At 46.9% G+C, this 26170-nt stretch overlaps 12 protein-coding genes and 1 non-coding gene across 13 annotated transcripts; 5 read left to right on the top strand and 8 right to left on the bottom strand.

Moving 5' to 3' along the window:
* Positions 1–47: 47 nt before the first annotated feature.
* Positions 48–119, bottom strand: HPODL_05423. Its single transcript has one exon. It is a non-coding gene; the product is annotated as a tRNA-Trp (tRNA).
* Positions 120–172: 53 nt separating this feature from the next.
* Positions 173–5185, bottom strand: HPODL_03749 (uncharacterized protein; the record flags this gene model as incomplete). Its single annotated transcript, XM_014080079.1, has 1 exon — positions 173–5185. One exon carries the CDS (start codon positions 5183–5185, stop codon positions 173–175), a length of 5013 nt encoding a protein of 1670 aa, XP_013935554.1.
* Positions 5186–5679: 494 nt separating this feature from the next.
* Positions 5680–11088, top strand: HPODL_03750 (E3 ubiquitin-protein ligase UBR1; the record flags this gene model as incomplete). Its single annotated transcript, XM_014080080.1, has 1 exon — positions 5680–11088. One exon carries the CDS (start codon positions 5680–5682, stop codon positions 11086–11088), a length of 5409 nt encoding a protein of 1802 aa, XP_013935555.1.
* A 78-nt stretch (positions 11089–11166) lies between these two features.
* Positions 11167–11367, top strand: HPODL_03751 (Cytochrome b-c1 complex subunit; the record flags this gene model as incomplete). The annotated part of the gene is made up of 1 exon (XM_014080081.1): positions 11167–11367. One exon carries the CDS (start codon positions 11167–11169, stop codon positions 11365–11367), a length of 201 nt encoding a protein of 66 aa, XP_013935556.1.
* A 146-nt stretch (positions 11368–11513) lies between these two features.
* On the bottom strand, positions 11514–12644 carry HPODL_03752 (FAM203 family protein HGH1; the record flags this gene model as incomplete). The annotated part of the gene is made up of 2 exons (XM_014080082.1): positions 11514–12590; positions 12624–12644. The coding sequence occupies 2 exons, from the start codon at positions 12642–12644 to the stop codon at positions 11514–11516; spliced, it is 1098 nt and encodes a 365-aa protein (XP_013935557.1).
* Positions 12645–12729: 85 nt separating this feature from the next.
* On the bottom strand, positions 12730–14349 carry HPODL_03753 (TFIIF (Transcription Factor II) largest subunit; the record flags this gene model as incomplete). Its single annotated transcript, XM_014080083.1, has 1 exon — positions 12730–14349. The coding sequence occupies one exon, from the start codon at positions 14347–14349 to the stop codon at positions 12730–12732; it is 1620 nt and encodes a 539-aa protein (XP_013935558.1).
* Positions 14350–14673: 324 nt separating this feature from the next.
* Positions 14674–15870, bottom strand: HPODL_03754 (putative secreted protein; the record flags this gene model as incomplete). The annotated part of the gene is made up of 1 exon (XM_014080084.1): positions 14674–15870. The coding sequence occupies one exon, from the start codon at positions 15868–15870 to the stop codon at positions 14674–14676; it is 1197 nt and encodes a 398-aa protein (XP_013935559.1).
* A 118-nt stretch (positions 15871–15988) lies between these two features.
* HPODL_03755 (uncharacterized protein) lies at positions 15989–16633 on the bottom strand (the record flags this gene model as incomplete). The annotated part of the gene is made up of 1 exon (XM_014080085.1): positions 15989–16633. One exon carries the CDS (start codon positions 16631–16633, stop codon positions 15989–15991), a length of 645 nt encoding a protein of 214 aa, XP_013935560.1.
* Positions 16634–16891: 258 nt separating this feature from the next.
* Positions 16892–17827, top strand: HPODL_03756 (putative oxidoreductase; the record flags this gene model as incomplete). The annotated part of the gene is made up of 1 exon (XM_014080086.1): positions 16892–17827. The coding sequence occupies one exon, from the start codon at positions 16892–16894 to the stop codon at positions 17825–17827; it is 936 nt and encodes a 311-aa protein (XP_013935561.1).
* Positions 17828–17979: 152 nt separating this feature from the next.
* Positions 17980–18969, top strand: HPODL_03757 (flavonol synthase/flavanone 3-hydroxylase; the record flags this gene model as incomplete). Its single annotated transcript, XM_014080087.1, has 1 exon — positions 17980–18969. The coding sequence occupies one exon, from the start codon at positions 17980–17982 to the stop codon at positions 18967–18969; it is 990 nt and encodes a 329-aa protein (XP_013935562.1).
* A 1-nt stretch (position 18970) lies between these two features.
* Positions 18971–21892, bottom strand: HPODL_03758 (uncharacterized protein; the record flags this gene model as incomplete). The annotated part of the gene is made up of 1 exon (XM_014080088.1): positions 18971–21892. One exon carries the CDS (start codon positions 21890–21892, stop codon positions 18971–18973), a length of 2922 nt encoding a protein of 973 aa, XP_013935563.1.
* A 308-nt stretch (positions 21893–22200) lies between these two features.
* HPODL_03759 (putative uracil permease) lies at positions 22201–23913 on the top strand (the record flags this gene model as incomplete). The annotated part of the gene is made up of 1 exon (XM_014080089.1): positions 22201–23913. One exon carries the CDS (start codon positions 22201–22203, stop codon positions 23911–23913), a length of 1713 nt encoding a protein of 570 aa, XP_013935564.1.
* A 9-nt stretch (positions 23914–23922) lies between these two features.
* Positions 23923–26046, bottom strand: HPODL_03760 (uncharacterized protein; the record flags this gene model as incomplete). The annotated part of the gene is made up of 1 exon (XM_014080090.1): positions 23923–26046. The coding sequence occupies one exon, from the start codon at positions 26044–26046 to the stop codon at positions 23923–23925; it is 2124 nt and encodes a 707-aa protein (XP_013935565.1).
* Positions 26047–26170: the final 124 nt, after the last annotated feature.

Raw genomic sequence — 26170 nt, forward strand, 5'->3', positions numbered from 1 at the left:
AGCGTGGATCTAGATCATTAAAAAGTTCTGCAAAAAAAATTGAAGATTGAGGCCAACAGGAATCGAACCTGCAACCCTTCGATCTGGAGTCGAAAGCTCTACCATTGAGCCATAGCCCCACCCTCGAATCATTTTTCTCGAGTGCCGCACACATGATGCTGGCACTGAGACTTCATAGGGTCTCCCATCCTCCGATGTCGATCTGGCTTTCCAGCTTGCGCGCAATTTGATTTGGAATATTATGCTGCAGCCAGACAGTCCTGATAAACTCGTCATATTTCGGCTGCGACAGCGACAGGTCATGTCCCTTCTTGGAATCTTGATCTATCTCGCCGTAGTCATCCAAATATGGACTCTCGAAAAAGGATCCTTTACCCTTGTTCAACAGAAGAATAGAATTGCTCTTTGGAATGAAAAATATGCCAAACTCTCCATTGATGCATTCCCATTTTAGGTGGATATTGCAGGCTCCCAGGCGATCACCATAATTTTGAACCTGAAGATGCACCAACTTGGCACAGAAGAGACATATAGCAGGATCTGAAGGCTTGTCGGTAAGCTTATTATAGTAAAGACTGAAAAATTTGTTCAAGCGGTGAGGTAATGGAATCAGTCTGATTTGAGCAGGGAATTGGATTCTGGCACTGCGCAACTGCAATCTTCTTTCCATAGAGGTTCTAAATTGTTCCAGCGGAAAGGCTTCCAAGACGTCATAGAGATTCGGAAGATTCATAACCGCACATAATTTGTCACATTCAAGGGAGAACTGCGTCAAGTCGGGAAGATCACCAGGAAGCAGAACGGAAAATCGCACAAAGGAATAGATCAGACATTTCCTAAGAAATGGCGTAATCAGCCTCACAAGCATCGAGTACAAAATCCCGCTGGCCTGCGAGTGTTCGTTTCCACAAAAAGTTTGCCATATCCGGTCAAGCTTGGGCGAATTGTAGGGTATATCAGCGAGATCATCAATCATATCCTCTGAGTCAAACTTCATAATCTCCAACTTGCTCATCAGACTCAACACTGACTGCCTCACGTGCTTTATATAGCACAAATGAAGAAGCCTGCTGTAATCAAGACCCAGGCTAGGAACCTCTTCAGCTCCTACTAAAAGCTTAAAGTAGTCTTCACCCTCATGAAGAAGGTCCTCATCTTTGTATATGTTGTTCCATAATCCCAAAAGTCTTTCGGGATATGTCAAAAAGCTGCGACTGTATTGATTGGTCGTTGATGTAGCTGTTTCTGCATTTCTGATCAACTCGCGGAATTGACTCCAAACACGCAATGAAGTCAGGGACTGGTTAGGAATCTCGTATATTAGAAGCTGTAAAGCCCCAGGGTCGTAATAGAGCCCTCTCAGAGATATTTCGACCGATTCAATTGTTTTTGTTATAAGCGAACTTATACCATCAAACGGTAATGAAAGAACAGCAAGTGCGCTTAGCGAATGATTCAATGCTAAAAACGACTTTGAAGTTGTGTCCACTGTCAAATTATCATCCTTGATGAACCAGTATTGGGGTTTCACATTAGACTTGACATACCCAATTAGATCGTTCTTGATGACCTCGAGATGAGCAGGACTGTTCTCCAAGATGTTTTCTAATTCGGGGTCAAAAATCGGTTTAGACTTGTTTCTGAGTTTGTTGACAAGACTGACACTGTTTGATGTATAGTAAATTGGAACAAAAATGTTGTTGACAGCTTTGCACAAGGGACAAAGAAATTCCTGGCGCGACACGTCTTCCGGTATTGTCCTTGTGATCTGTGAAACTTGTCTTGCCTTGATCGATTTGAGAAAGCTTGAGTAGCAGGAAAAGTGCATACCATGGCAACAGCTGTTGAAGACTGCATGATTTTCGTTACAAGCATGCTCGTTACTTGGGAATCCAGGCCCAATGACGGCATCTTCTTCCACCTTGTTTAGGTAAGCTTGCACTTTGGTATCTCTGGTAACTTCCTCCTCATCCAAATTTGCGTTGCCGGTGAAGCTTTTGTAGAACCAGTATTTATCGTCAAATGGAATCGATCTAAACTCGTTGCTTTGTAGAATGTAACTGATAATCCCAAAGGGTTCATTTTCGTAGTTCGCAGGCATTTGACAAAGAATACATCTTTCATGAGGATAAGTCCAGCTATTATCCTCCTCATTAGAATCATATTCATCAACGTCCATCAAGTCGGTACCATCGACGCTGAAGTTTTCTGCAAATTTTTGTTGCTGCTTCTTGAATTTGGCCAAAATTTGACACCGTTTTTTCTTCGCTAGCCGTTTCTTCTTGTCTGAAACGGACTCCTCAGAAGTGCTCGATGGTTTGATGTTTGATGGGTTATATTCCGGCATCATTTGGGTCAATACGTCGTCATTATTTTCAAAATGGTCGCACACAATTTTCAGGATGGCCCTGCATTTTGGAAAGAAAGCTCTAAATTTCTCTTTCAGAAGCAATGAGTAAAGCAATGATGGAACTCTGCAATTCCGGATATAGAGCGAGATAAATTCGGACGCATTGGGCAAACAGACAGCGATATGTGTTAAATGCAGTGTGAAGTCAAGCAATGTGTCGATGGAAGACTCGGGCTTTACATGATCCAAACAGTATTTGAGCGTGCTTTCCAAAATAGATGTGAAATGGACAGAGCATGTAATCTTAGTAAGGCCTTTGAACGGGCCATCATCCCAATTGATTTTCTTTGGGGAAACATAAACTTCTGTCATCGGTACTTTAGTGATATGGTGAATACGCTCCTTGAGTATCCTCATGCAGTCCTCCCTCTTATTTGAGCTATAGTGAATATAGTAGGGATCCACTTCATCGTAAAGCTCGTCTTTCAACTTGTATGTTTTTGCATCCCTAAGCGTCTGGGAAACTGTTTTCTGGGGAATCTCATCAACGCACTGGTTAAACACGATAAAGAACCTTTTTTCTGAGGTTATGTGTTCTGATATTTCGGAAGTTATTTTGCTATAGCTAACAGGCTTGAAGCATAGAGATTGGATGATCTCTTTTCTGATTCGCAGATCCGGAATTTCCGCTGCACTTTTCTTGTGTAGATGCAAGTCCTCAGTGAGCAAGTTGATCAAAAATAAAATAAACTCCTCAGCCATTTCATGAACATGTGCTGTGGTGTATGGAGAATTTTCATAATCTCCTTGACACCAATCCACAAGACTCCATCTATCAATCAATGTAGGTAGGCTTACATCAGTATTTTGAAAAGCGCAAAACACCTGAACCAGAAATAGGTCTCTGAAATAACCAAACTCACGTATGCCAGAGTTTTTGTAAATGTTCATCTGGTTTCTTATACTAAGACCGTTCCTAACCCACAATCCAACTTTGATTTGTGACAACAATACAATTGTCCTTAAAGGAATATCGAACACAGCTTTCGTGTAATCGCCCTCCATTGTGGCATCTGGTGAGCCAACATCCAACATCCTAGGAATTTGATCAATACAGTCCATGACAAATCCGAATATTGACTCTTTCGAAAGTGATGGACTCATCTCAATACACCAAGAAAGAAAAGAGTGTAACGGATGCAAAAAGCTGACCTTTTCACTCAACACATCGAACTTGACGATACGAGTGGAAACATTGTTAAGTTGTAATGTATGAAACTCAACAACGGGTTCTTGGTTCTCAACTATTTTATTAACCCCCATCTCACTTTCTTTCGGAGATTCATGCTTCATGAATAAAGTCCGAATGATCTGACAAACAGTGAGTTTCAGCAAGTAATGCGAAGAGTCTTCGGAAGATGTCTTGTTTAGTGCCTTGGAGATGTGTTCCAGAAAGTGAGATATCACCGACATTCCATTGAAATACAGTCCGTAGTCTGTAAGTTCGTATTCCACGTGAGTGGTTGCCTCACGCTTGATGGTTGGTCTCCCTTGGAACACCGACAAAACCTCCAACAACTTGTTGAAATACGGCAGATATGAAAATAGGTTATCGTTGATCTGATTCCTGCTAATAATGTAGGTCATATCTAGGAAAATATGGCCCCATTTGCGATTTTTCAATGAAAAGTACAACAGCCCAGTCTTGTTGGAAGAGTATTGCGAATGATTCACTTTGGTGAACCCTGTCCGCACATAATAATCGACCATTTCTATCATTTTGCACATGTCTCCATGTTTCACAATGGCGGTACAATTTGATGGACAGGTGAAAAGTTGAGGCGAGAGCATGGGCAACAATGAATACTCTGGCTCTCGATCAAGAGACAGAAACATAGTTGTGAGGTCCACGTATATGTCAACATATTGCGCGGTGAAAAGAAGCTTGTACTTCAGGTCATTGATGATGACTGAAACGTAAATATCGTGCAGTTTCGTTCGGATGGTCTTGCAGAATCTAATGTCAAAGTATGCTAAATATTGGAACCGGGATCCCTCAAAATGGACGTAGTTCTTGCCGCTCCCCAGAAGAGAAAGATTGGAATACTGACATTGTTTTAAAATGTCTGAAGGAATCTCCCATTCATATTTTAATGGTGTATAGTGTGTTTGGAACTTGTAATATACTAGCGTGTCTTTAGGCAATGCGCCGTCATAATTGTCTCGATTGAGGTTATAATCCTGAAGCTTTAAGTCATGGACAGACACCGGCAAATCTTTGTATCCGCGGTTGTACCTGCTGAGAAACGCCATACAAATGACGTCCTGGTAGTTCAGATTGTTCTTCACAATCATGGAGTTCGTGAGGTCTGATATCCACATGATCAGCTCGTCACAAACGTTCTCCTTAAATATATCTCTGCAACTTCGGATGCAAGCGGTCAGCCCAGTAGATGTGAGGATAGATTGTTTCTTCAGCAAGAACTCAATGTCCGTCGAGATCATCACCACTGCTTTACCGAAAGAGTTGCACTTGGACACCACCATTTCTGCGAACTCAATCACTTTACCAGTAGCAAACCTCACGCGTTGCACAGCGTCTCTATATTGGTGTATTTGGTCATTGTAGAGCACCAACGCAAACTTGTATGAGTTTTCGTCCTTGACTCCATATAGATGATAGTCCAACTCAGATAGTTCTGACCAGTGCAACACGTCCAGACGTGTTTTGGGGGGCAAAATGCACGCATAAGAGTGCATCATGACGTCCAAGATATAATCCAGAGCAATGCTGATGGTGGCCTCAAACTCAGGCGTGCAAGGAGTCTGCTCCATTATTTGATTCTTTGACAAGTCACACTTTAATGATCCATATGCCTCGGGGTCTCCACAATCGCAGCAGCCATTTGTCTCGCGTTGTATGATACTTTTATGGACCTGGTGGTTCTGGTGATGCTGAGGTTGGAAGCAATAAGAACATAGAGCACACGTTTCGTCAAATCCACACGTGAGACATCTATAGCAAGCTTCTCCACGTTGGAATTTGCGTCCACAGGGGCGATTGAAATGATTGTGAACGTCAGGGTCCACCTTCAGCTGGGAATCATCAAGCCCGGCCATTTTATTCAATGTCGACCGAATCAGCGATCTGACCTGGCTCGTGAACTTGTAGTCATTGGACCGTGGCAGTCCAGCAAGGAATCGCCTTAATGTCTGGGCGCCGTCTGGCTGTGCCATTTGTGGGATATTGGATGCGAAAAAACGGAGCTTTTATCTTTTTTTTCGCCACAAAAAGGAGGAATATTACAAATAATTTATTTCCTGACACTATGACGATTTCCTCCAAGGTGAATGATCTCCTGGTCCGATTGCCGCGTCTTTTCGACTTTGCCTGCACGCCGGACCTTGACACCAGTCTGATGCGGATTCTCTACTACGCCCTTTCGGGAAATGGAGAGCATTATCGGCTGTTGTTTCCGGATCTCGTCGTAAACGGGGACTTTCCGTCCAGCTGGGAGGACACGATCATCCACGATTACCATGGGTTCCTGACAAAAGGCCGATTTTTTGACCAACAGCAAAAGAGTACCAGCAAAGCCCACCACGGGAGAATTTGTGCGCGCAAAATCGAAAAGAACCAAATAGTCTACAACTGCTATGACTGCGGAATAGACGAGACATGTTGTCTATGTGACGACTGTTTCAACAAGGAACAGCACTCGGATCACAACGTCGGAACGCACATATCCACTGGAGATGCGATCTGCGACTGCGGAGATCTAGACTCTTGGAAATGCGAGCTCAATTGCGTGGCCAACAGCACTATGGAACCGGAGCCGGAAGATTTGCCCGACGATTTGGTGCATAATATCTACGAGGTGGTACAGACGATCCTTGACTATTTCATCGATGTGCAGTCGCTAAACACGCAGATCGTGCCAGGTACTCGCAGTTACCTGTACTCCAAACACGACCCAAACATGTTCAAGCAGCATTCCGACGCAGCAAAACTCTCCTTCGAAAAATACGGGGTCGATGACGTCAACTCGGAAGCTTTCTGCTTGGTTGTTTGGAACGACGAGTTCCACGACTGGGCTACTTCACAGCAAAGCATTGCACTTGCGCTGCCGAGTATTGGCACCGATAAGAAGCAGCTGCTCACACAAGAAATAGACAGGGTAGGCAAGTGCACGATATCCGTGAGCACGCATGTGGATATTCTGCTTGACGAATTCTACAAAGTCCAGACACATGGATTGACGGCCACCATCGTGTCTTCAAGAGACGTTTGTAGAGATTTTTTGTGTGAGATAATCATCAAGTGGCTGTCCACAATGACCGAACACCCAAACTCTAAGATTGCCGAAACGATAAAGACCGCAATTGCCACACACATGTTCAGCCAGTATCATAGTGTTCATGAAAGGCAGAGTATTCAAGAGAATTTGTATGATTTTGAACGGAAATCAATTTTTGGCAATCTTCTCCCCGACTTCAAAATACCAAATATACCCGGAAGTCGATTGAAAAGGGACACCACTATTTCATTACTGCGCTCCAATGGGATACATTGTACTCAGGAAGCATTGAATCCAGGGGAGCCCGTTGCTGCATCGACAACAAGAATACAGCTCTTCTTCTTTCTTGAAATGAGACTTTGGAAGAAACTCCGTAAAGTTTTACGCAGTTTATTGATGCCCACCTTAACTACATCCTACAAATACAGACAGACTCTAGCGGACCAAATAGTGGAGATTTTACCGGCTCTTGAATTGACACAGGCAATGTATGACCGCGAATGGAACTTATCGCTGCTGGACCATTTCCGCCTACAAATATATTTGGATCCAAATATTGGGACCCATTTGCTGAAAGCTGGAAAATTAGACAGAATATTTCAGAGCGCTCTCCAAGTTTTCAAGAAAAATGTGCATTCAGATACAGGTGTTTATGCTCCACAGCAGAATGTCCATGATTGGAAGATACAAAGACTACTGAATGCCGAATCTGCGTCACTTAGAGGATTAGAAACCCTTGCAAACTATATTAAGCCTGGAGCAGAGGAGATTATGAATGTCGACACTTTATGCTACATTCTTCTTATCCTCAAAATTTTCACTCAATCCTGGTCACTGAAGCGCAAAACCGATGTTCATGTTGAGCATGAGAGCGAGGAGAGCAAACTCTATTTCATTCGTGCCCATCAAGTCTACAATCTCACCAAACACATTGGCAAAATTATTGCTGGTGTTGACCATAGATCGGAAATTGTCGAAAACGCAATTGCAGTCATAGGATTATATCTGAATTGTACCTGTGTTTATGACAATGATTTAGACATCATCAAGTATGATGTCGCCAGAGAGAAGACGTCATTTATCCATCCCATCCATTCTCTTCTCGCTGAAGTCTGCCGCAATTATAAGTTCTTCGAGCCACAGATGTTGGAGCGAGAAAGCTCGCAAGTGCATTTGGCAGGGTCTCTACTTGTTGCTGATAAAAATGTTGATTACATCAATCTTTTTGCTATTGCGGACCAGGTCCTTCGCAGCCAGGTGCTTTCGGCTCAAATTTTGTCTGGCTTCTGGGTTAGAAATGGACAAGAGGCTGTTTTTCAGGAATTGTCGTACAGATACATTTTCAACCCAGAAGGTGACTTGTATTTAAACCAGCTGAGTGTCTTGAAAGAGACTTCACTGAAGCGCTCGCTTCTCAACATCCTTGATAGATATGGGCTGTTGAACTGCGTTATGGGCGACTTACAGTTTGACAACACTGTCTACGAGGAGAAAATCTACGCTATCATTGGAGAGCTGGTTAATTTCTTGTATCGGATGCTCACTTATCGTGTCTTCTTTGATAAAAGCATCAGTCAAGAAGATATTGAGTACCTGAAAACTAAATATTCCATCTGCTACAGATTGAGTCTGAATCCCGTTCAGTATACCGAACTGAAACGATTGGTGGACAACCCTTCATATTTTGACCGTGCATTGAACGAGGTTGGTGAATTTGTGCCTCCAACAGGTATCAGTGATTATGGACATTACGTTTTGAAACCTGAAGTTTATCAGGAACTGGACCACATGAGCTTCTTTAACCGTAGCAATTCCCAGGATGATTTGGAGATGTCGTTGTTGAAAAGTCTCGCCAAGTTGAAGAAAAAAAAGGTTGAAGACGTCATCATTGTGCCGCAGATTTACAAGCTCAAGGATGGTGACTTGGCAGGATTTTCTCGGATTGGTTCAGTCCTGAGAACACCTATTTTTGTGAAGTTTCTCTACAAAGCGTTGTCTTTTGCAATTTCCTCGGACAATGACTATTACGTTCCCTCGCTGCTTCACCTGATTCATGCCATTATTATTGATGATGGGCTATACCATACGGATGAGAACCATGGTCTTCAAAGCTTCATTGACATACCTGTTTGCAACTTACTACTCACCATCATTCAGAAGGAGGACATTTCGAAAATTGTTGCAAAGAAGGCCTCTCATATCTTAGATTTGTTATTGATGAAAGATGAAAGTGTCCTGCAGTCATTAGTTGACTGTTTTGGACAGGCCCACATTGATGAGTTCAAGAAGACTGCTAATGGCATAGTTTTGGAAACTAAGAAGGAGCGTGCAAAAAGGCTAGCATTGAAAAGACAGCAAAAGATCATGAAAAAGATGAGCAAACAGCAAGCTGCGTTTGTGGAGAAAAACAAGGAATTCTTCGAGGAGTCGCCCGCCTCCAATGAGATGGATACTGACAACACTGAAACTGAGCTTCGAAGTTGTATTTACTGCCGAAACCCAGAAAACTACAATGAACTATTTGGTATGCCCACTCTTATTTCCCATTCATCTATTTTTTGGAACATTCCAATTTTGGACATGGATGCGCCATCATTTATGATCCCTGGTTTCCCGCAAGCCGAATCCAAGACTCGCAAGCGTAAGTGGAACGATCTGGTGAACGACATTTCCTGTTTTGGCACCAAGTGTACGCGGTCAAAGTATGTCATCACAGGATGTTTGCATGGGATGCATTTCAGCTGCTTCCACAACTATCTGAAGGAGAACAGATTTGACGTCTCACAGTATACGTGCCCTTTATGTCAATCATACTGCAATTCGTTCATTCCCACGTCTCCATTTCCTGATTTTGAGCTTGAGATCGCATCAGAACTCAAGTCGCGCAGCTGGCAGAATATATATCACGAGAATCATGGAGATAATTGTTCTGAGCTTAGCAGCTATGTGTTTGATAAGAAGATGTTCCGTGTGTTGTCTCACTCTGAAACACCTGCTTACAAGACAATAATGAAGCAGCTGAAGACTTTGATGAAAGAAAACAAGATCATGCGGAAGGTGGCCAAGACCTCTTCTCATTTACTTTCGATGAAATTCTCGTTGCCTATTCTTTTGGGAAACACTCTGGAAATGTACGAGATTGCTTCGAGGTTTGACTTTGACGACCAGAAGGACGACTTGAGCTCAATGAACACTACTCTGCTACAATCTCTGATCCAGTTTCGCGTGCTTCTCAATTATCTACCTCCGGACCCGACAAGCGAACAAAAAAGGTCTGCCGAGTACAATACGTTGTTAAGAACCAATAATTTTGGATTTACCACCGAGATGATGATTCTGTACTTGGAAGGAAACGAATCTTGTGATATTTTGATGAGAGTTGGAATGACCAAATGGATTGTTAAGAGCTTTTTCTCATTAATTTCTCGGTTCAGTTTGAACCCAAATAACCTGAAAATTGATAGTATTTTGGATCAAACAGACCCAGTGGACGAGTCGATTAAGGATATGTTTGTCACTCTTGCCAAGAAATGTGCCGCCAACTTGTTTAGAAAATTCATTAGCGAGATCGGGCCAACATACTACGAGGACGAGCTAGTGAATAAAATTCACGCCATCATGATCAACATTTTTAATCGCTACTACCGCCAGTTGGAATTTGTTAAGCACACTTTCAAGCTCAGTGGTGGACATTTTCTTACGTTTAACGAGCTATTCCAAAATCTCAAGGACCCAAAAAGTCTTGAGTACTCTGTTTCAGTGCAAATGGCGACACTAATGTCCCACTACCTGAGCTCACCCAACGCGCTGGTTTTGGACTTCCCAGGAAGGGTTCATTTATGCGATCTTCCGGAAAAGCTTACAGATTTTCTCAAGAACGATCTAATCAGCAAGGAAAAGGCCTCAGAAAGAAAGTTCCTCTGTCTGTTCTGCGGGACGCTGGTGAAGAAAAAAGTCCAGCATTTGACCAGCTGCAAGCTTAACGATGCAAGCTACTCGCTGTTTTTCTCGCCGTTCAATAACAAGTTGGAATTTGAGCTCACAGCTACGAAAAGCAACTTTTTTGTGGACATCCAGATTCCCAACGGCGCGTCTGTCAACGTGGGCTCGCCATACTTCAACAAACACGGTGAGCCGGCAGGCGGTCTGCTGGGCGCTGGGGAGTCCGGAACATTACATTTGCCTCGATATAACTACATCAACAAAATCTGGCTCAACCAGTTCTTGATCTCGACCATTTACCGAGACCTCCACACGACTATTATGCGTCGGAGAAGAGCGGCGCCGTTCCAATTTGGTATTCCTGCACGCGATCCACCACAGGCGTCGGACGATGACGAGGAGATGAGCGAAGATGTGGACGACGACACAGAGGCGATGGACCCTGAAGAGTTTCTGACCGATCTGTTAATGCGCCAGGGCTACTACGAGCTGCTATAAAGTTTTTCAAGGCAGTGTATAGTTGTTTGGCCAATAAAATTTTTTTGAATTATTCATTACTTTCTCAACTTTGTCAACATGTATTCCGCCATCTTCAACACCTTCTTCAAGAGAAATGCAGCATTTGTTGGAACCGTGTTTGCTGGTGCATTTGTGTTTCAAGCGTACTTTGATGTTGCTGTGACCAAGTGGTACGAAAACAGAAACAAGGGCAAGCTGTGGAAGGACGTCAAGCTCCAATTGCAAGCTGGTGACGATGAAGATGAAGACGACGAGTAAGCGTCGCGGGGTGTACAGCTAGATAGAACGCGGTCATATAAAGTGAATGAAACAATTAAATTAGTCAATGTCCAATTACTTTGATTACCGAATCAAAACGTCTCAAGATCATTAGCGGCTCCAAGACCGTTCGTTGTATTACACCATTAAATTATCTCCGTAATCTTTTCATCATCAGAGCCCTCCTCCTGGTCCTCCGCAGCCTGGTCCTCCACCGGCTCGTCCCGCATCAGCATCTGGACCACTTTGTCACAAAGCTCCTCCACCTTCTCGTCTTTGGCAACCTTATGTAGCTCTCTTATGAGCGGATACACGCTCTTTCCTCTCAGATACTCCCTGCCTTCCTTTGTAACACAGAGCAGCAAGACACTCTCCAGATGCGCCACCAGTAGCTCCTTGAGAGGCTCGATTTTCTTGTCTGGACCGAGGAGCTGCAGCTCTTCAGGCAGATCAAATATTTCATCGTCTTTCAGACCTTTATTCTCGGCCAAAGCAAACGGACCAATGATGTAGGGCAAAATATTAATTCTCTCGTCTTCCAGCAGCTCCATGTGACGGTCGGTGTCGAAAAGCGAATTTTTAATCGTGTAGACGACACCTTCCCTCCTCGTCTTGGAATCGTATTTTTCTGTGAAAACCAGCAGTTTGGCAATAGGAACAACATGGTCGTACTCCTGCTCGGTGACAAAGTATTCTCGCCCCCGAGGAAAGCGGGAGACATCCGCAAAGAAGTATGAGAGGTAGTCGTAGGTGGCATATTTGTTGAGCTTGCGATCTGCTCCCTTGACAAACAGGTCCATTAAGCAGTCCATACAGTGGTTGCTCTTGAAGACTTCTCTGTCGGTTTGGCCGAGATCCACCTGTAAATCAAATACTTTAAGGATCTCATCGCTTTTGGCAAGATTGGCAAGAAGTATACACATGAGATCTGCGTTTGTGTTCTTCAAATTGACTAGTTGTTGAATTAGATATTTAACAAAATCCTCATCCTCGACAATCAATTTGCGGAACTCGAGGTCATCACAGAGATTAGCCAGAATAGTAAGAGAATTCATCACTACTGCTGGGTCTTTCTCCTTGCTCAGATTCTTGAGATCCTTGACAGGCTCGCAATTGTTGTGCTTGAAAAGCGCTGGGTTCCGTCCGGAGGGCGAGAATTGTACCAAGTTTTCCAGAGCTATCTCCCTAATTTTGTACTGGGGAGCATGTAAAAATTCCACAAGCTGGGGTTAGTTCGCAGGTCCTGACCAACTTACTTCTTCGAGCTCCGAAACCATGATCACTGGCACAGGTTGAAATTTTATATTTTTTTTTCGAATATTTTTTTTTACATTACATGCATATTATTATATTAATTTTGGTTTATCCTCGCTTCATCACCATCTTATCCTTGACAATGAAGTTCTCTCTCAGAATTCTCTTCAATTCGTCCTTATAGTTTGGATCCAGACTAACCTTGTGCTTGAGCTGTCTGACAAGTGTCTGGAGCGGGATCGGACCATTAGCAACCAGTGCATCCACGTCTGCCTTGGTGATAGGTCCCGAATCACCCTCAAGCTTGACCTTGATCTTCTTCGGGGACACGCTCTCAGGCGACATGGAACGCTTGATTGCTGTTTTAGGGTTCCACTCGCCTGCCGGGAACTCACTCAAAACCTCCTTACTTGCCTTCAAAACCACAAATCCGTCGCGATAAGACTTGACTTTGATCTGCGGTGTTGTTCTGCGGATCGAAATTACAGGTAATTCTCCTGTTTCCTCCTGTTTGATCTTTGCGTCTGCAGACTGCTGCGTTTCAACCTCCTCCATCTCACTTTCTGAAAGATACGGGTCTTCCTCGTCGTCTGTATCGTACACTTCGTTCATGGCGTTCTTTGCCAGAGCTCTTCTCAACTTCTTGCCTTCCTTGTCGATCTTTCGCGTCTCAAACAAATCGTCCAAATCGTCGCCCTCGTCTTTTTCAATCAGGTTGTTAGCACGAAGCTGTTCACTCTTGATTTTTTTCTCCACAAGCTTGCTTTCCTCCTCATTACCTTCAAGAATCGGAGCTTCCTCGTCGTCCTGGAACTCGTCATCAAAATCCAGAGTTTCGTCATCCGACCGTTTCACGTCCTCAGCCCGCTGTGAAGTGGCTCTCATTTTCCTGTACCGGAAATCGACCCGCTCTCCCCTCTCGACCTCGTCCTGCATCTTTCTCATAATCCATCTGGAAGTCTGGCTGTTTTCCTTCATCTTGGCTTCAGCCTCCTCCAACGTCAGCGTAGCGTACTTGTTGCGCGGCGTGAATTTGTAGAACTTTTCCACCGGAATCATCTTGAAACACTTGTTTTGGTTGTCCAGCATCAACAGACAGTAATTATCTGTATTTCCTGCCTCATAATTTCCGATCCACGCTTGTTTGGCATCATAGTCCTCCAGAACCCACGGATAATATTCCTCGTACCGCAGCTTCCTCTTGTTGTCGTCAAACACCTTGACCTGTCTCGTCTTGCGCTTGAAAAATGGCCGTCTGCTTTGACGAGCTCCTCCGTCTGGCGCCACCACAGACATCTCCAGTTCTCGCTTGGCCTCTCTAGCGGCCTCCTCTTCGCGACGCTGACGCTCTTCCTCCCTCCACCGACGCTCCGCCTCAGGCAATTTCGACCAGTCGACGTCGTCGTCCAAAATCACCGTTGGCAGTTCCTCTGTCTTGATACCCTGCTGCGCAAGCAATTCCCGCTTTTTCTGTTCCTTTAGCAGCTCATTTTTGCGCTCCTCGATTCGCCTTTGCTCCAGCTCCTTCAAGGACAGTTGGAACTGCAGGTTCTTGGGATCTTTTCTGTGTAGTCTTGCGGGCTCCTCAAAGTCCTTCTGCGGGTTCACTTTCTTCACCGAGTGGAACTTCAAAATATGGTAATGAGTATCCTCAATGTCCTTCTCGGTGCACGCACGCAGCGGGAAATACTCGTACCTAGTACTGCCCTCGGATTTGATGTTAGACATTAAACGTGCTAATTATTTTTTTTTGCCTCCGAAAATCCTTACACTGAAAAATAATGCTCAAGTACGAACCCAACGTCGCATACAAGAGGAAAGTCGTCGCCAAAGTGAAGGATGTCACGTCACTGTCGTTCGGCGTCTGCTGCGGCATTCTGCGGCTCCAATCGGTCTACGGGCTGGCCTTTTTCCTTGCGACAAATCTATTAACAAGTGTCCTGTTCTATTTAGTGTTTGTGGGTGGAAAAAAACGGGACGCTGGCCAGTTCTTTGAGAACCCGATCCAGGAAGTGTTCCTCAGCGAGCCAGGCCGCTATCTTGCCAGCTACGTCATGATGTGGTGTCTATTTTACGCTTTGGTTTCCCCATAAACTGTTCCCGGAACCATCGATCAGTCTTCATATACTCGAACGTCCATGGATACGCCTCGAGCTTGTTGACAGGCATGCGGAATTTTGGAGCGAGATCGTTCGCAGTTGTTGGCGGCACAGACTCGGGCAGGTCCCAGTTGAGAACATGGAACAGGCGACGCAGACCGCTCTGCGATGAGAACGCAAAATCCTTAGCCGGATCACAGGCGCAGTGGTTGCGGACTCTCACGTTTTTGTCCAGCGGACACGTGTTGCGGTTGAGCAGGCCAGAAAGGCCAGTGTTGGGCAGCCAAAAGATCTTGGACGCAGGCACAAACAGCGCTACGGCCAGCGTCTTCACGTTGTAGTCGGTCCAGCGCTCAAGGAAAAACCCATTGGTGTTGTCCAAGTAGTGGAAGAACCGCTCGTAGTCCCGCGAGCGGAAGAACTCGAGATCCACCACCTCGAAGTTGGAATCGAAATTACACTGCGTGTACTGGTTTTCGTAGACAAACGGCAGCACGTCTGTCTCGTTGTAGGGCAAAAGACTCAGAAACTCCTCGAACGCAGGCACCAGCGACTTGGTGAGCGTCTTGGACTCGACCGGCGCGCTCGCAAACCCGTACACCAGCTGGTGTATGTGCATATGCCGGAAAAAATCGTCCTTCAGGTCGCACGCCAGCTGGGACCCGACCTCGACGTTGCAATAGTATCTGTAGTTGCGCATTATTGGCAGGAACTGGAATCCGTACGTCTGAAAACGGTTTTTCAGTTTGTACTGCAGAAACCTGGAGCAGGGCGACGCCGAGGCAGACTGTCTGAGAGCCTGGTGCAACTTTCCTTCGTCGATCGACTCAGGCACGTCGTAATGCGGCGACGATATCTGCTCAAAGTGTGCCTGTCCCGAACACAACTTCTGCAGCCGTGCTCGCAGTTCCGGTGACATCTCGTGATCAGCATAGTACGCAAACACCCAATCATACTTGTATTTTTTGTTGAAAGAGGACTCCACAGAGTGGACTGTGCGCAGCAGCGACTGTGCCACGTCGATGTTCGGGACGTACGTGTAGAACGTGGCGGGCACGCGCGGCTGCTCAACGGGTTGGAGCTGTGGGCTGCAAAACCAGAATGCCAGCACAAACACCAGGATCACCAACAACCTCTTTCGTTTCAACATAGAGTGCCAAGACCGAAAAAAACACCGGGGAAGAGAATCTTGTCGCGTGAAAGGTGTGATTACGTAATACAGAGCGATCCGAGTTGCGGTCTATACATGCGGACCAAGCCACTGCGGGCTAGACGTCGAGCTTCTTGATGGCATGGAAGAGCAGCGTCAGGTCGATGAGTCGGGGGGAGGGGTCAGGTTCGTTCTGTAGCAGGGCCAGCTGTGTGTTCAGCTCATTGATCTGACGCAGCTTGCTGTACTCATCGGGCGTGGGTCTGCGCGAGGCTAGCGTGCGCAGAAATGTTTGGATGTTAGCGATGCGTGCGTGGAACGTGTCGAGGCCGGTTTTAGCGTCGTTGGCCAGCTGCGTCGCCGACTTCTGCGACGTGTCTGCAGCGGCGATTGTGTTGAGACCAATTTCTTCGAACGGGGTAGGCTTGATCTCAATTTTGATCGATTTTCCTTCGACAAATGCGCTGGGCGTGCCGTTCACACGCAGTGACACTGGTTTTATTTTTGTCGGGAGATCTATTGTGTCGTGGTCCGCCGTCTGGTACGACCCTAGCAGCTCTAAATGCGGATACACCTCGTGGAAGAGGGCCAGACGTTCTTGGAGCCCGTCGGTGGTGTCGATTTCGAATCCGAGGAACAAGGCGTACGTCTGCGATTCCGACTCGTATACTCCGAGAATGCCGCCAGCGACCGGACCTTTGACACGAGTCTGGTGTTCAGAGATGTGCAGAAGTAGCAGAGGATGTAAAATGGCCAGCGACATGTAAAAGTCAGGTTGGCGCGGCTGCGGATATTCACCTATGAATTATTTATTCAAATTAAGAATTAATTATTTGTGAATATTAATTTGGAGCATGATTAGTAAAATCTAAGTATTTGACAAATCTTAATTCTCACACCCTTTTTTTCAGGACCGAAACGCTATTGTCTAATTTCTTATCTTGGTGGAGAGCGCGTGTTCTGCATCCTACGGTGGGCACGGTGGCCATAAAAAGGTTTAGCCTTCTTCATTACGCCAACCATGAGCACACCAACCACTATTCTCAACAACGGCGTTGTGATGCCGCTAGTCGGCCTCGGAACATGGCAATCCAAGCCCAATGAGGTTGCCCTTGCCGTCGAGCACGCGCTGAAAAACGGATACAAGCACATTGACACCGCCGCCATCTACGGAAACGAAGCTGAGGTTGGAGAGGGTATCAGTAAAAGCGGTGTTCCAAGAGAAGACATCTTTGTGACCACCAAACTATGGAACTCCCACCACGCGCCAGAGGACGTGCTGCCGGCATTGGAGGAGAGTTTGAAAAAACTGCAGTTGGACTACGTCGACCTCTACCTGATGCACTATCCGCTGGCGTGCGACAAGGCCGCCTTTCTGGAGTCGTTTGCGTCTAATCCCGTTGACATCGACTATGTGGACACTTGGAAAGCCATGGAGAAGCTTCTGGACACGGGCAAGGTTCGGGCGATTGGTATCTCAAATTTCTGCTTGAGCGAGACCAAACGGCTGCTGGAAAGCTGCACGATCAAGCCCCAGGTCCACCAGATGGAAATGCACCCATACCTCAAGCAGGACAAGTTTTTGGAGTTCCACAAGGAGAACGATATCCACGTGACTGCTTACTCTGCGTTTGGTAACCAGAACTCGACGTACGAAGTGGGTGAGGAACCTAAAATCCTCGAACACCCAACGGTGGTCGCCATCGCTGAAAAGCTGGGAAAGACTCCGGCACAGGTTTTGGTTGCGTGGGCGGTGCAGAGAGGCACGTCTGTGATCCCCAAGAGTGTCACTCCCAAGCGGATCGACGAAAATCTGGGCGGCCAGTCTGTGGAACTGTCGCCAGAGGACTTTTCCGCAATTTCTGACCTCGGCTTCCAAAAACGGTACTCCGACTTTGGCCCGCTAGTTGGGTATTGGTACTACAGAGACCTGGAGTGTCCGGGGAAAAAGCCATGAGGCGAAGCTGTATAATCGGGACTCCACCAAGATAAGGTAAAAAAATGCCGCACCGCCGCATATGGTGGAGATGGCGCCTTGCAGATTCACTGGGTGGAGGATAGATATCTAGGTTTGAATATATACACCTTCCATCTCCCATGTGCCCCACAATGGAATCCAGCGTGCCTATTATTGATTTCAACGCCTTCCATGAGGGCACTTTTGAAGAGCGTCGCAGGGTCGGCGAAGAGGTCGTCAAGGCCATGTCGGAGGTCGGCTTTCTCTACATTGTGAACCACGGCATCTCGGCCGCCGACCAGGAGCGCATGTTTGAGTGGAGCAAGGCTTTTTTTGAGCTTTCAGAGGAGCAGAAACTCAAGTGCGAACATCCAAAAGACGGCGCACACCACCGTGGGTGGTCTCACGTGGGGAGAGAAAAAGTTGTGCAGATGGTGTTTGACCGGACACAGATCGAGCAGCTGCGCAAGATCCCGGACGTTAAGGAGTCGTTTGATCTTGGCAACGAGGAGACCAAGGAGTTGGAGAACTTCTGGCCGGACGAAACAGACATCCCAGCTTTCAAGGAGTACTGCCTCTACTACTTCAAGTTGTGCACCGTGCTGTCGAAGAAAATCCTGCGTGCCATTGCCTTGGGCATGGGCCTCGACGAGGAGTTCCTGACATCTTACCACACGCGGTCCAACAACCAGCTCAGATTACTGCACTATCCGCCCACGCCGGTGGAGGACCTGAAATCGGGCAAGGCAGAGCGCATAGCAGCACATACGGACTTTGGAACGTTCACCATGCTATTGCAAGACTCGTGCGGCGGACTTCAGGTCGAGTCGCCACACAACAAGGGTCATTTTCTTCCAGCCCCGTATGTCCCTGGCTCGTTGGTGATCAACACGGGCGATTTCCTGATGAGATGGTCCAACGACAAACTCAAGTCCACTCTGCACCGCGTGACGGCCCCACCTGTCGACCAGGGCACCGGAATGACGAGAGTCAGGTACTCTATCCCCTACTTTGTGTCTGCAGACAGAGATGAGGTGGTGGACGCGCTTCCAGGTACGTTCTCCGAGGACAACCCGAAGAAGTACTCGCCAATTACTTCTGGAGATTATCTAGCTATGAGATTGAATGCAACATACACATAATCTAATAGGCATATTCCTGAATAACCGACATAGGTTTGCTGTATGTCGAGATCGGCTTGTACTCAAAGTCCAAATCAAAGCCTGCTGGCCCGCCAATGCGGACACCTCGTTCTGTGTCGGTCCATTTGTTGCTAGGGGCAATCCCAAGAACGAAAACGAGCAGTCCGTAGCGATAGTCACTGGTGCCGACAGCCTCGCCGGTAGCAGCGTCGACGACGGCAATAAGGTCTGGCACGGAACACACGATCTCCTCATTAGTACCGTCTGCGTCGGTGGTCTTGCAGTAGATGTTTTCGTTTTTGAACGGAATGGTCATCTTGCGTCTCGCACCGTCAACCTCTTCGATAACGACTTCCCCCCACGCATGGCCTTTGAAAAGTTTCCGCTCCACGTCGACAATCTTGCCCGAAAATAGCAGCTTTCCCGTGTTGTTGACCGACTCGAGGATCCGCTGAGGCAGCTTGTCGATCTCGGCTTTTTGGCGTGCAATCTTTACGGCACGGCCGATTCTCCACGCCAGCGAGATCGAGCCATGAATGTTCTTCTCTTCCACATCTTTCAAACTCATTGGCGGGTTCACCACCCCCACTTTAGACCCAAGCTCAGCCAACGACGCACGCATGGTTTTCTCCAGCAGAAGGTCCGATTTCGAGCTTGCCATGATCACCGAGTTGCCGTTCCCGTTTGCAAATACCATTGGCGCATAGAAACACTCGCCTTCAGGGGTACAAACGACCGGTGTCGTTTGCCAGTGCGTGGGGTACGCCCTACCCATTGTGTCGCAGTCGACAACCGGCAGATTTAGTCGCGACGAAGCAGAAATCTGGAACGTGCACAGTCCGTTCCCGCCGCCAATCTCAATAGGAAACAGCAGCTCCGGCTTCCTGTTGATGTACTTGGCCATTATGTCATACGACTCCATTAAAGCCTCGCCCAGCATTTGCTCATGCGAAACCGTTGGCGAGCCCGCGTAGCACACACCCACAATGCTTCCCTCTCCTTTGATGTACCGGTGAGCGTCCTCAAGATCCACCACAGTGACAGTGTCACCCTGGCGCAAGTAATTTCTCACCTCGAGCATATACGAGTACGGGTTTCCGCCGCCGCCACAGCCCAGGATGTAGGCACCGATAGCCAAAAAGTCTAGGTCCACTTCGGACAACACCCACTGTCTGTCTTTGTTAATGGTAGGCCTGTAGGTCGTGTAGTCAATTTCCTCCTCAACAGCAGTGTTTGTTTCCTCATACAGTGACTTTTTGACAATATCGCGGGTACCGGACTCAAACTGTCCTTCGTCCACCTCCAATTTTGGAGCTTTAGAATAGTCCACGTCCGCGACGATTTTGATCACAAACTCAAACGTGTTGGGCACGTACGGGATAGCATCGGTAGACACAAAAACGGTCTCGATGGTGTCCTCAAGACCACCTTTGGCTAGGATTTTTTCTATGGCTTTTTTTCTGAGCTTTTCCAGCACTTCCTCCTTCGATGTGGTTCCTGGAGCCAGCAATTTAATCTCACTAATCTCCACCGACACCTTGCCCATGGCAGCCCCAATGGCATTGGCGACGCTGTAGAATGGCGGCCTAATAACGGCGGACGCACCGTCCAAATGCTCTGGCACAATAAACGAGCCACCGCCGACAGCAAGAACAGTGATGTCGTCCGGGCTGGTCTTCATGCGGTCAATTGCCTTCTCAACCATTACTTTGGCCCGCTTCTGGAACGCAGCAAGATACTCAGGACTGAACTTGTCTTTGACATGAGAAACTGTTCCGATCTCTAGACTGCCACCCTGCAACAGCTCTGCTGCAACGGCACAGTCGGTGGCAGTAACGTCTGACCCACCAAAAACCAGCGCACGCTTAACAATCTCCGAACCGGTAGAGTCTGGGCCAATTGTTAAAGCGTCACCGGCACCTCTGACTAATGAGCCACCGCCAAGTCCAATGCTCTCAACGTGAGGCATGGAAAAGTTCATTTTGACACCACCGACAATCGAGTAGGAAGAGGACTGTCTTGGAAACCCAGTAGACAGCAACAGCCCCACATCGGTTGTTGTGCCGCCGACGTCGAGCACAATGGCACTCTTTCCGTGGGTTTTTGCCAGAAAAGACGCTCCTCGCATGGAGTTCGTGGCTCCAGAGGAAAAAGTCCGGATTGGCAGGCTCAAAGCCTCTGCTGCAGAAAGAATAGTGCCGTCGTTCTGTGTCAAAAAGACCGGACAGCTGAGCCCCAGTTTCTTGATTGCATTGGCAAACGAAGAAATGATCTTTTCTGCAAAATGGAGAATAGAGGCATTCAGGATCGTGGCGTTCTCTCTTTCCAGAAAACCAATCCCCGACACCTGATGCGAAACGCTCACTTTTGCGTGGGGGATCTCCTCCAGAATGATTTCCTTGACAAGTTCCTCCTGTTCTGGCTTCATGTGCGAGAAAATACCAATCACCGCAAAGGAGGTAATGCCAAGTTCTTTGGCCTTACGCACATGTTCCAGCACTTCCTCCTTTTTCACTGGCTGAATTTCGTTTCCATCAACATGAAATCCGCCGTTCAAATAGCCAATATATCCCTTGATTACAGCAGTCAGCCCGCTCGGGAAGTCTGAAAATGGATAAACGTGTCTGGAATAAGGGCCACAGAGTCTCAGCACAGCCACCTTGTCAAGCCGTGCGCGGTCTTGCTCGACAACGGCATTGATAAAGTGGGTCGTTCCTATAGTCACAGAGGCCACGTCTTTCTTATCGACGTTCTTATGGTCCACAAACAGCTTGGAGATTCCTTTTTGAATGCTGTCGGAAACCTCAGCAGATGTGACCATCTTATTCCACGCAAGGACCCCATGGGAATCTGTGTTGATTTTGGTGGGGTCAATGAGCACCGAATCTGTGTTTGTTCCGCCAACGTCGACACCAATTAGCATTTTTGTTTGGCGGAAATTAAAAAAGAGTAGCTTATATAAATTGTGTTCTTATCGGAGGAGATGGCTTCCGAAGTGGGATCTTATCCGACACGCTTAGTCCACCGTCGATCTGAGGTTAATCTCAAGAGCCTGCGTCTTAATTTGTTCTAACAATAACTTGATAAGCCTTCCTCCACCGAGAACTGGCCGCCTAGCGGTCTGCCCACCGAATTAAGAAGTTATCGATAAGGCACCTGTAATATCGGGATTTTCAAGATATGCGCAAAACTATAAAGCAGCTCTGCATGCCCGGCTAAACCCCAAAAGCCATGTCTCAAGATTGGAAAGTCCACGACCTGGGTATTCCAAACCCGTTCAATGACCCCTGGATTGTCAGGATGATCAAGAATCCCGAGAAGCTACCGGCATCGGAGCTTTTTGCTGTTCCGAAAGACGAGAACTCCGAATACGATAACGATCGCTGGACAAACAGAGATTTGATTCCAATACCAAAAGACCGTCAAACATGGACTGCCATGTCTTACTTTGGCTACTGGGCAGTTGCTGGAATGGGTATCCCTACATGGTCTATGGGATCCTCCGCCCTCGCTTACGGTTTGAACTGTAAGCAGGCTCTCGCAGCTATAGCTGGTGGTGCTATCATTGTCGGTGTTATTGCGGTGCTTATTGGTATCATTGGCCAAAAGTGTAGGATCGGCTACACTGTCTCCTCAAGAGCCGCCTACGGCTTCTATGGCTGCTACCTGCCCATCGCAATCAAATCCTTTATTGCGTGTATTTGGCAGGGTTTACATTTCTACTACATGGGCCAAGCCCTTGTGGGTACTATTGGTTCGCTAGCGCCGACATTTATCACTGGAACTATGGGCGAGGCTTTCTCTGACTGGAGTCCACTAACGAAGAACGAGCTTTTAGGTGTGTTTTTGGCAATCATCCTGTTTACCGTGATGATGCTTATTCCACCAGAGAAAATGCAGCCAATGGTGCATATATCGTTTATCCTCCAGACAGGATCTTTCTTTGGTCTCATGGGCTGGGCCATCCACGCCAACGGCGGCAAGCTGGGTCCTCTGTGGAACAGAGAGCAAACAACGAGCACTGGTCCAGGCTGGGCAGCGTTTTTCATGATCACCAACATTTGCGGGTCAAATTCAGGTGTTCTGGGCCAAAGTGACTGGACGAGATACGCGAAAACCAGGTTTGCACCAAACTTTAGTCAGATCGTTACCGCTCCTGTGACATTGTTCTTGACGGCAGCCATGGGCATTTTTGCTTCCGCCGCCATGGAGCCAGTGCTGGGTGACATTTACTGGAATCCAGTGACTTTGCTTCCAAAATTACTGACCCACTACAACTTTAGCCCTTCAGTGCGCGCTGGGGTGTTCTTTGCGTCCTTTGGAATTATCTCTGGACAACTGTGGCAGGCCGTGCTTCTTACAGCTTGCAGCACCGGAATGGACATTTCTGGATTTGCTCCGAAATATATCAATATCCGCCGCGGAAGCTACGTTATGACTGCTATCGGATTGGTTTGTCAGCCATGGAAACTTCTTGCCACCTCCAACACTTTCTTGACCGTCTTGTCCGGCTTTTCTGTGTTTGTGGGTCCTCTTGTTGGGGGTGCCATTGCAGATTTCTTCGTTGTCAGAAGAATGAAGTATAGAATGCGCGATCTATACAGATGCCACGATTCTATCTACTGGACCAGATGGGGGCTCAATTGGAGAGGGCTGACTTCTTTTGCCATTGGTTCACTGCCAACTTTCCCTGGGCTTGTTTGCACAGCAGGAAATTACCCTATGCCTTCTGGCTACGAGAAATTCTACAATCTGACTTATCTTGTCGGACTGCTAACCACGTTTGTTGTGCATTCGCTAATTGGTTATTTCTTTCCTCCCCCCGGCGTGGGACTCGAAGCCCCATATTATGAGAAAGACTTGGAGGTGGAAACCGAAATATTGGATTCGGAAAAAACTAACTACGTCGCAAAAGTCGTGGAGGACAACTCGAGCTCAGTGTAGCTCGCTGATTTATTGCTGCTGATATTTCTTAAATACTAGCTGTCTAAGTAGAGATCCGTTAATATCTAAACTTTTCCACTCGTTGAGATCCAACAAAAGACTGAAGTAGCAAAGCAAACCTTGAATGTATTGCTGACGGATAGTAAACTCGTACTCACGGCCCCCATATTCCTCTTTTTCGATAATAAGGTTCAGATATTGCAATGTGTCCTCCTTTGTAATGTTCTGGCTGATCATCCCGTTTTGCATGTATCTAATTGGATTCGGAAATGAGCTCTGTTTGATTCCAGCAGGAATATCCTCTCTGAATGTCTCGTAGCACCAGAGTGCCAGACATGACGTGGCGACGTACTTAGCCAAATGGGGAATGGAAAATATCATTCCTGTGCTCAGGAACACAGTCCGTAAAAGCTTACAGGCATTGTTCAGGGAAAGCTGTGCGCTGGGACTTCGGATCCAAGCACGGATCTTGGTAGACACATTAATTCGCGGATACGGATTTTCCCGAGACACAGCACTCGCGTATTGGGAAGCCAGTTTATACACCGCAAAGGTGTCGACATGTAGAAGAAGAAGCCCAAATTGGTACTGAGTAAGGTTATTCCAGAAAATTGGCGAGGTGTCGTACTTGTTCAAATAGGCCAATGTGGCACTTTGGGAGTCATCTTTTTTCAGGAATGTGTTGTTGGTGGTCAGAATCTGGAAATCAAAATACTCGCGCCATTGATTGTAGGCATCTTGGAGTCTCAAAATTAAAGCACTCATTTTCTTGTTGGACACAATGCCCAGGTCCTGCAGTCCCTTCCATCGCAGATCCCACGTTATGCTAATCAGGCCTTGCAAGAAAATCAGCCTCGAAAACTGTGAAAAACAGTTCATGTTGTACTCTTTCTGATGGTCCTTATACGGCTGCATAAGACGTCTAAGCGAAAACAAAAAGTTGGGCCAGCTCCCTTCTTCCTTGATATGGGGCATGATATTGATTGAGTTTTCTGTTTGCATGGACACCGACTGTCTTCTTCGTGGCATCAGCTCCCGCGGCTGTTTTGAATACTCTGACAAGAATAGTTCTGCATCAGAGGCCGTCCAGACGGCGTCTGTGTACGGGAGATCGAGTTGCAAGTCAAATATGGATATCAAAGCATGACACTCATTTAAGTACGCGTGCTGCGAGTCGCAGATGTATGCGAAAAAAGCCAGTCGTTTGCGGGACTCATACTGTATCCACTCATGCCACCGCTCTCCCAAATTTGAAGAAGAAACGTTGTCGAGCTCAAAAAGTTCCGGCTCCTGCAATGACCGTGTGAGGCTCGGAACGTCCAATACTCCGATGATGGTGGCATGGAAAAGGCGCATCTGTTTCTGTAAACCAGGGTCGCCAATGTTGGAGCAAAAGTAGCATGTCAGAATAAATGACTGCATTAACTCCAGCTTGAGGTCCTGTGAGTCGCATAGCATGTTTATCTGGAGTTTCAGCAGCCTGCGCTGAATCCGGACTGCCATGTCCATGTTGGAGCTGGATTTCGAATAGACCATGCCTATTACCATAACCAGAGTGAGTAAAAATGGGTGGCTATGGCAGCCAAATGATGGCTTGTGGATAATAGGATAGTTGGCATCGAAATTACTCCAAAATAAGTCAGCAAAGTACGAAACTGTAACGGGACTAAGAGACGTTCTCAATTGCTGAAGCTGGAGCATTCCCAGCAGCATGTCAATGGTTCCCTCGCTGTAGATATCTTTGCGGGTCAAAGGTGGCTCGGACATGATGGAAAAGTCCGGGTATATTGGTTCCATGAGCGGTTCGTCCAAAGACGAGGCTGACTGATCGTAGTCGTAATCTCCGAATAGCCAGCTATAACTATCAGGTGACCGCTCTGGAGGCTTTTCTGCGGTAGAATGGGTGTGTGCCTCATCGGGCACTCCATCTTGTGCCCGCAGAAGCTCGATCCTGCGCTGATGAGTTTTGGATTTCAAGTGCTTCTCTCGCAGATCTCGACGAGCAAATGCCACATTACACTGCTGACACGAATAGGGCTTAATGGCGTCATGGTTGACAAGGTGACGGCTCAGATAGTCTGCTCTGGAGAACCCTTTGTGGCATATTTCACACTCAAAGCGTTTATTTGTCATTAAAACTATCAAAGCAGCGAGATCGCTTTGATAAGATTGGTGCGAGGTGTCTACAAAATTAAAGTTTTCTAAAACCGGTCCGAATTATTCGAGAGCCACGATAAGTAGCAAGTGATACATAAAA

The sequence above is a fragment of the Ogataea parapolymorpha genome, chromosome IV, assembly GCF_000187245.1.
Source record: "Ogataea parapolymorpha DL-1 chromosome IV, whole genome shotgun sequence".
Taxonomy (NCBI): domain Eukaryota; kingdom Fungi; phylum Ascomycota; class Pichiomycetes; order Pichiales; family Pichiaceae; genus Ogataea; species Ogataea parapolymorpha.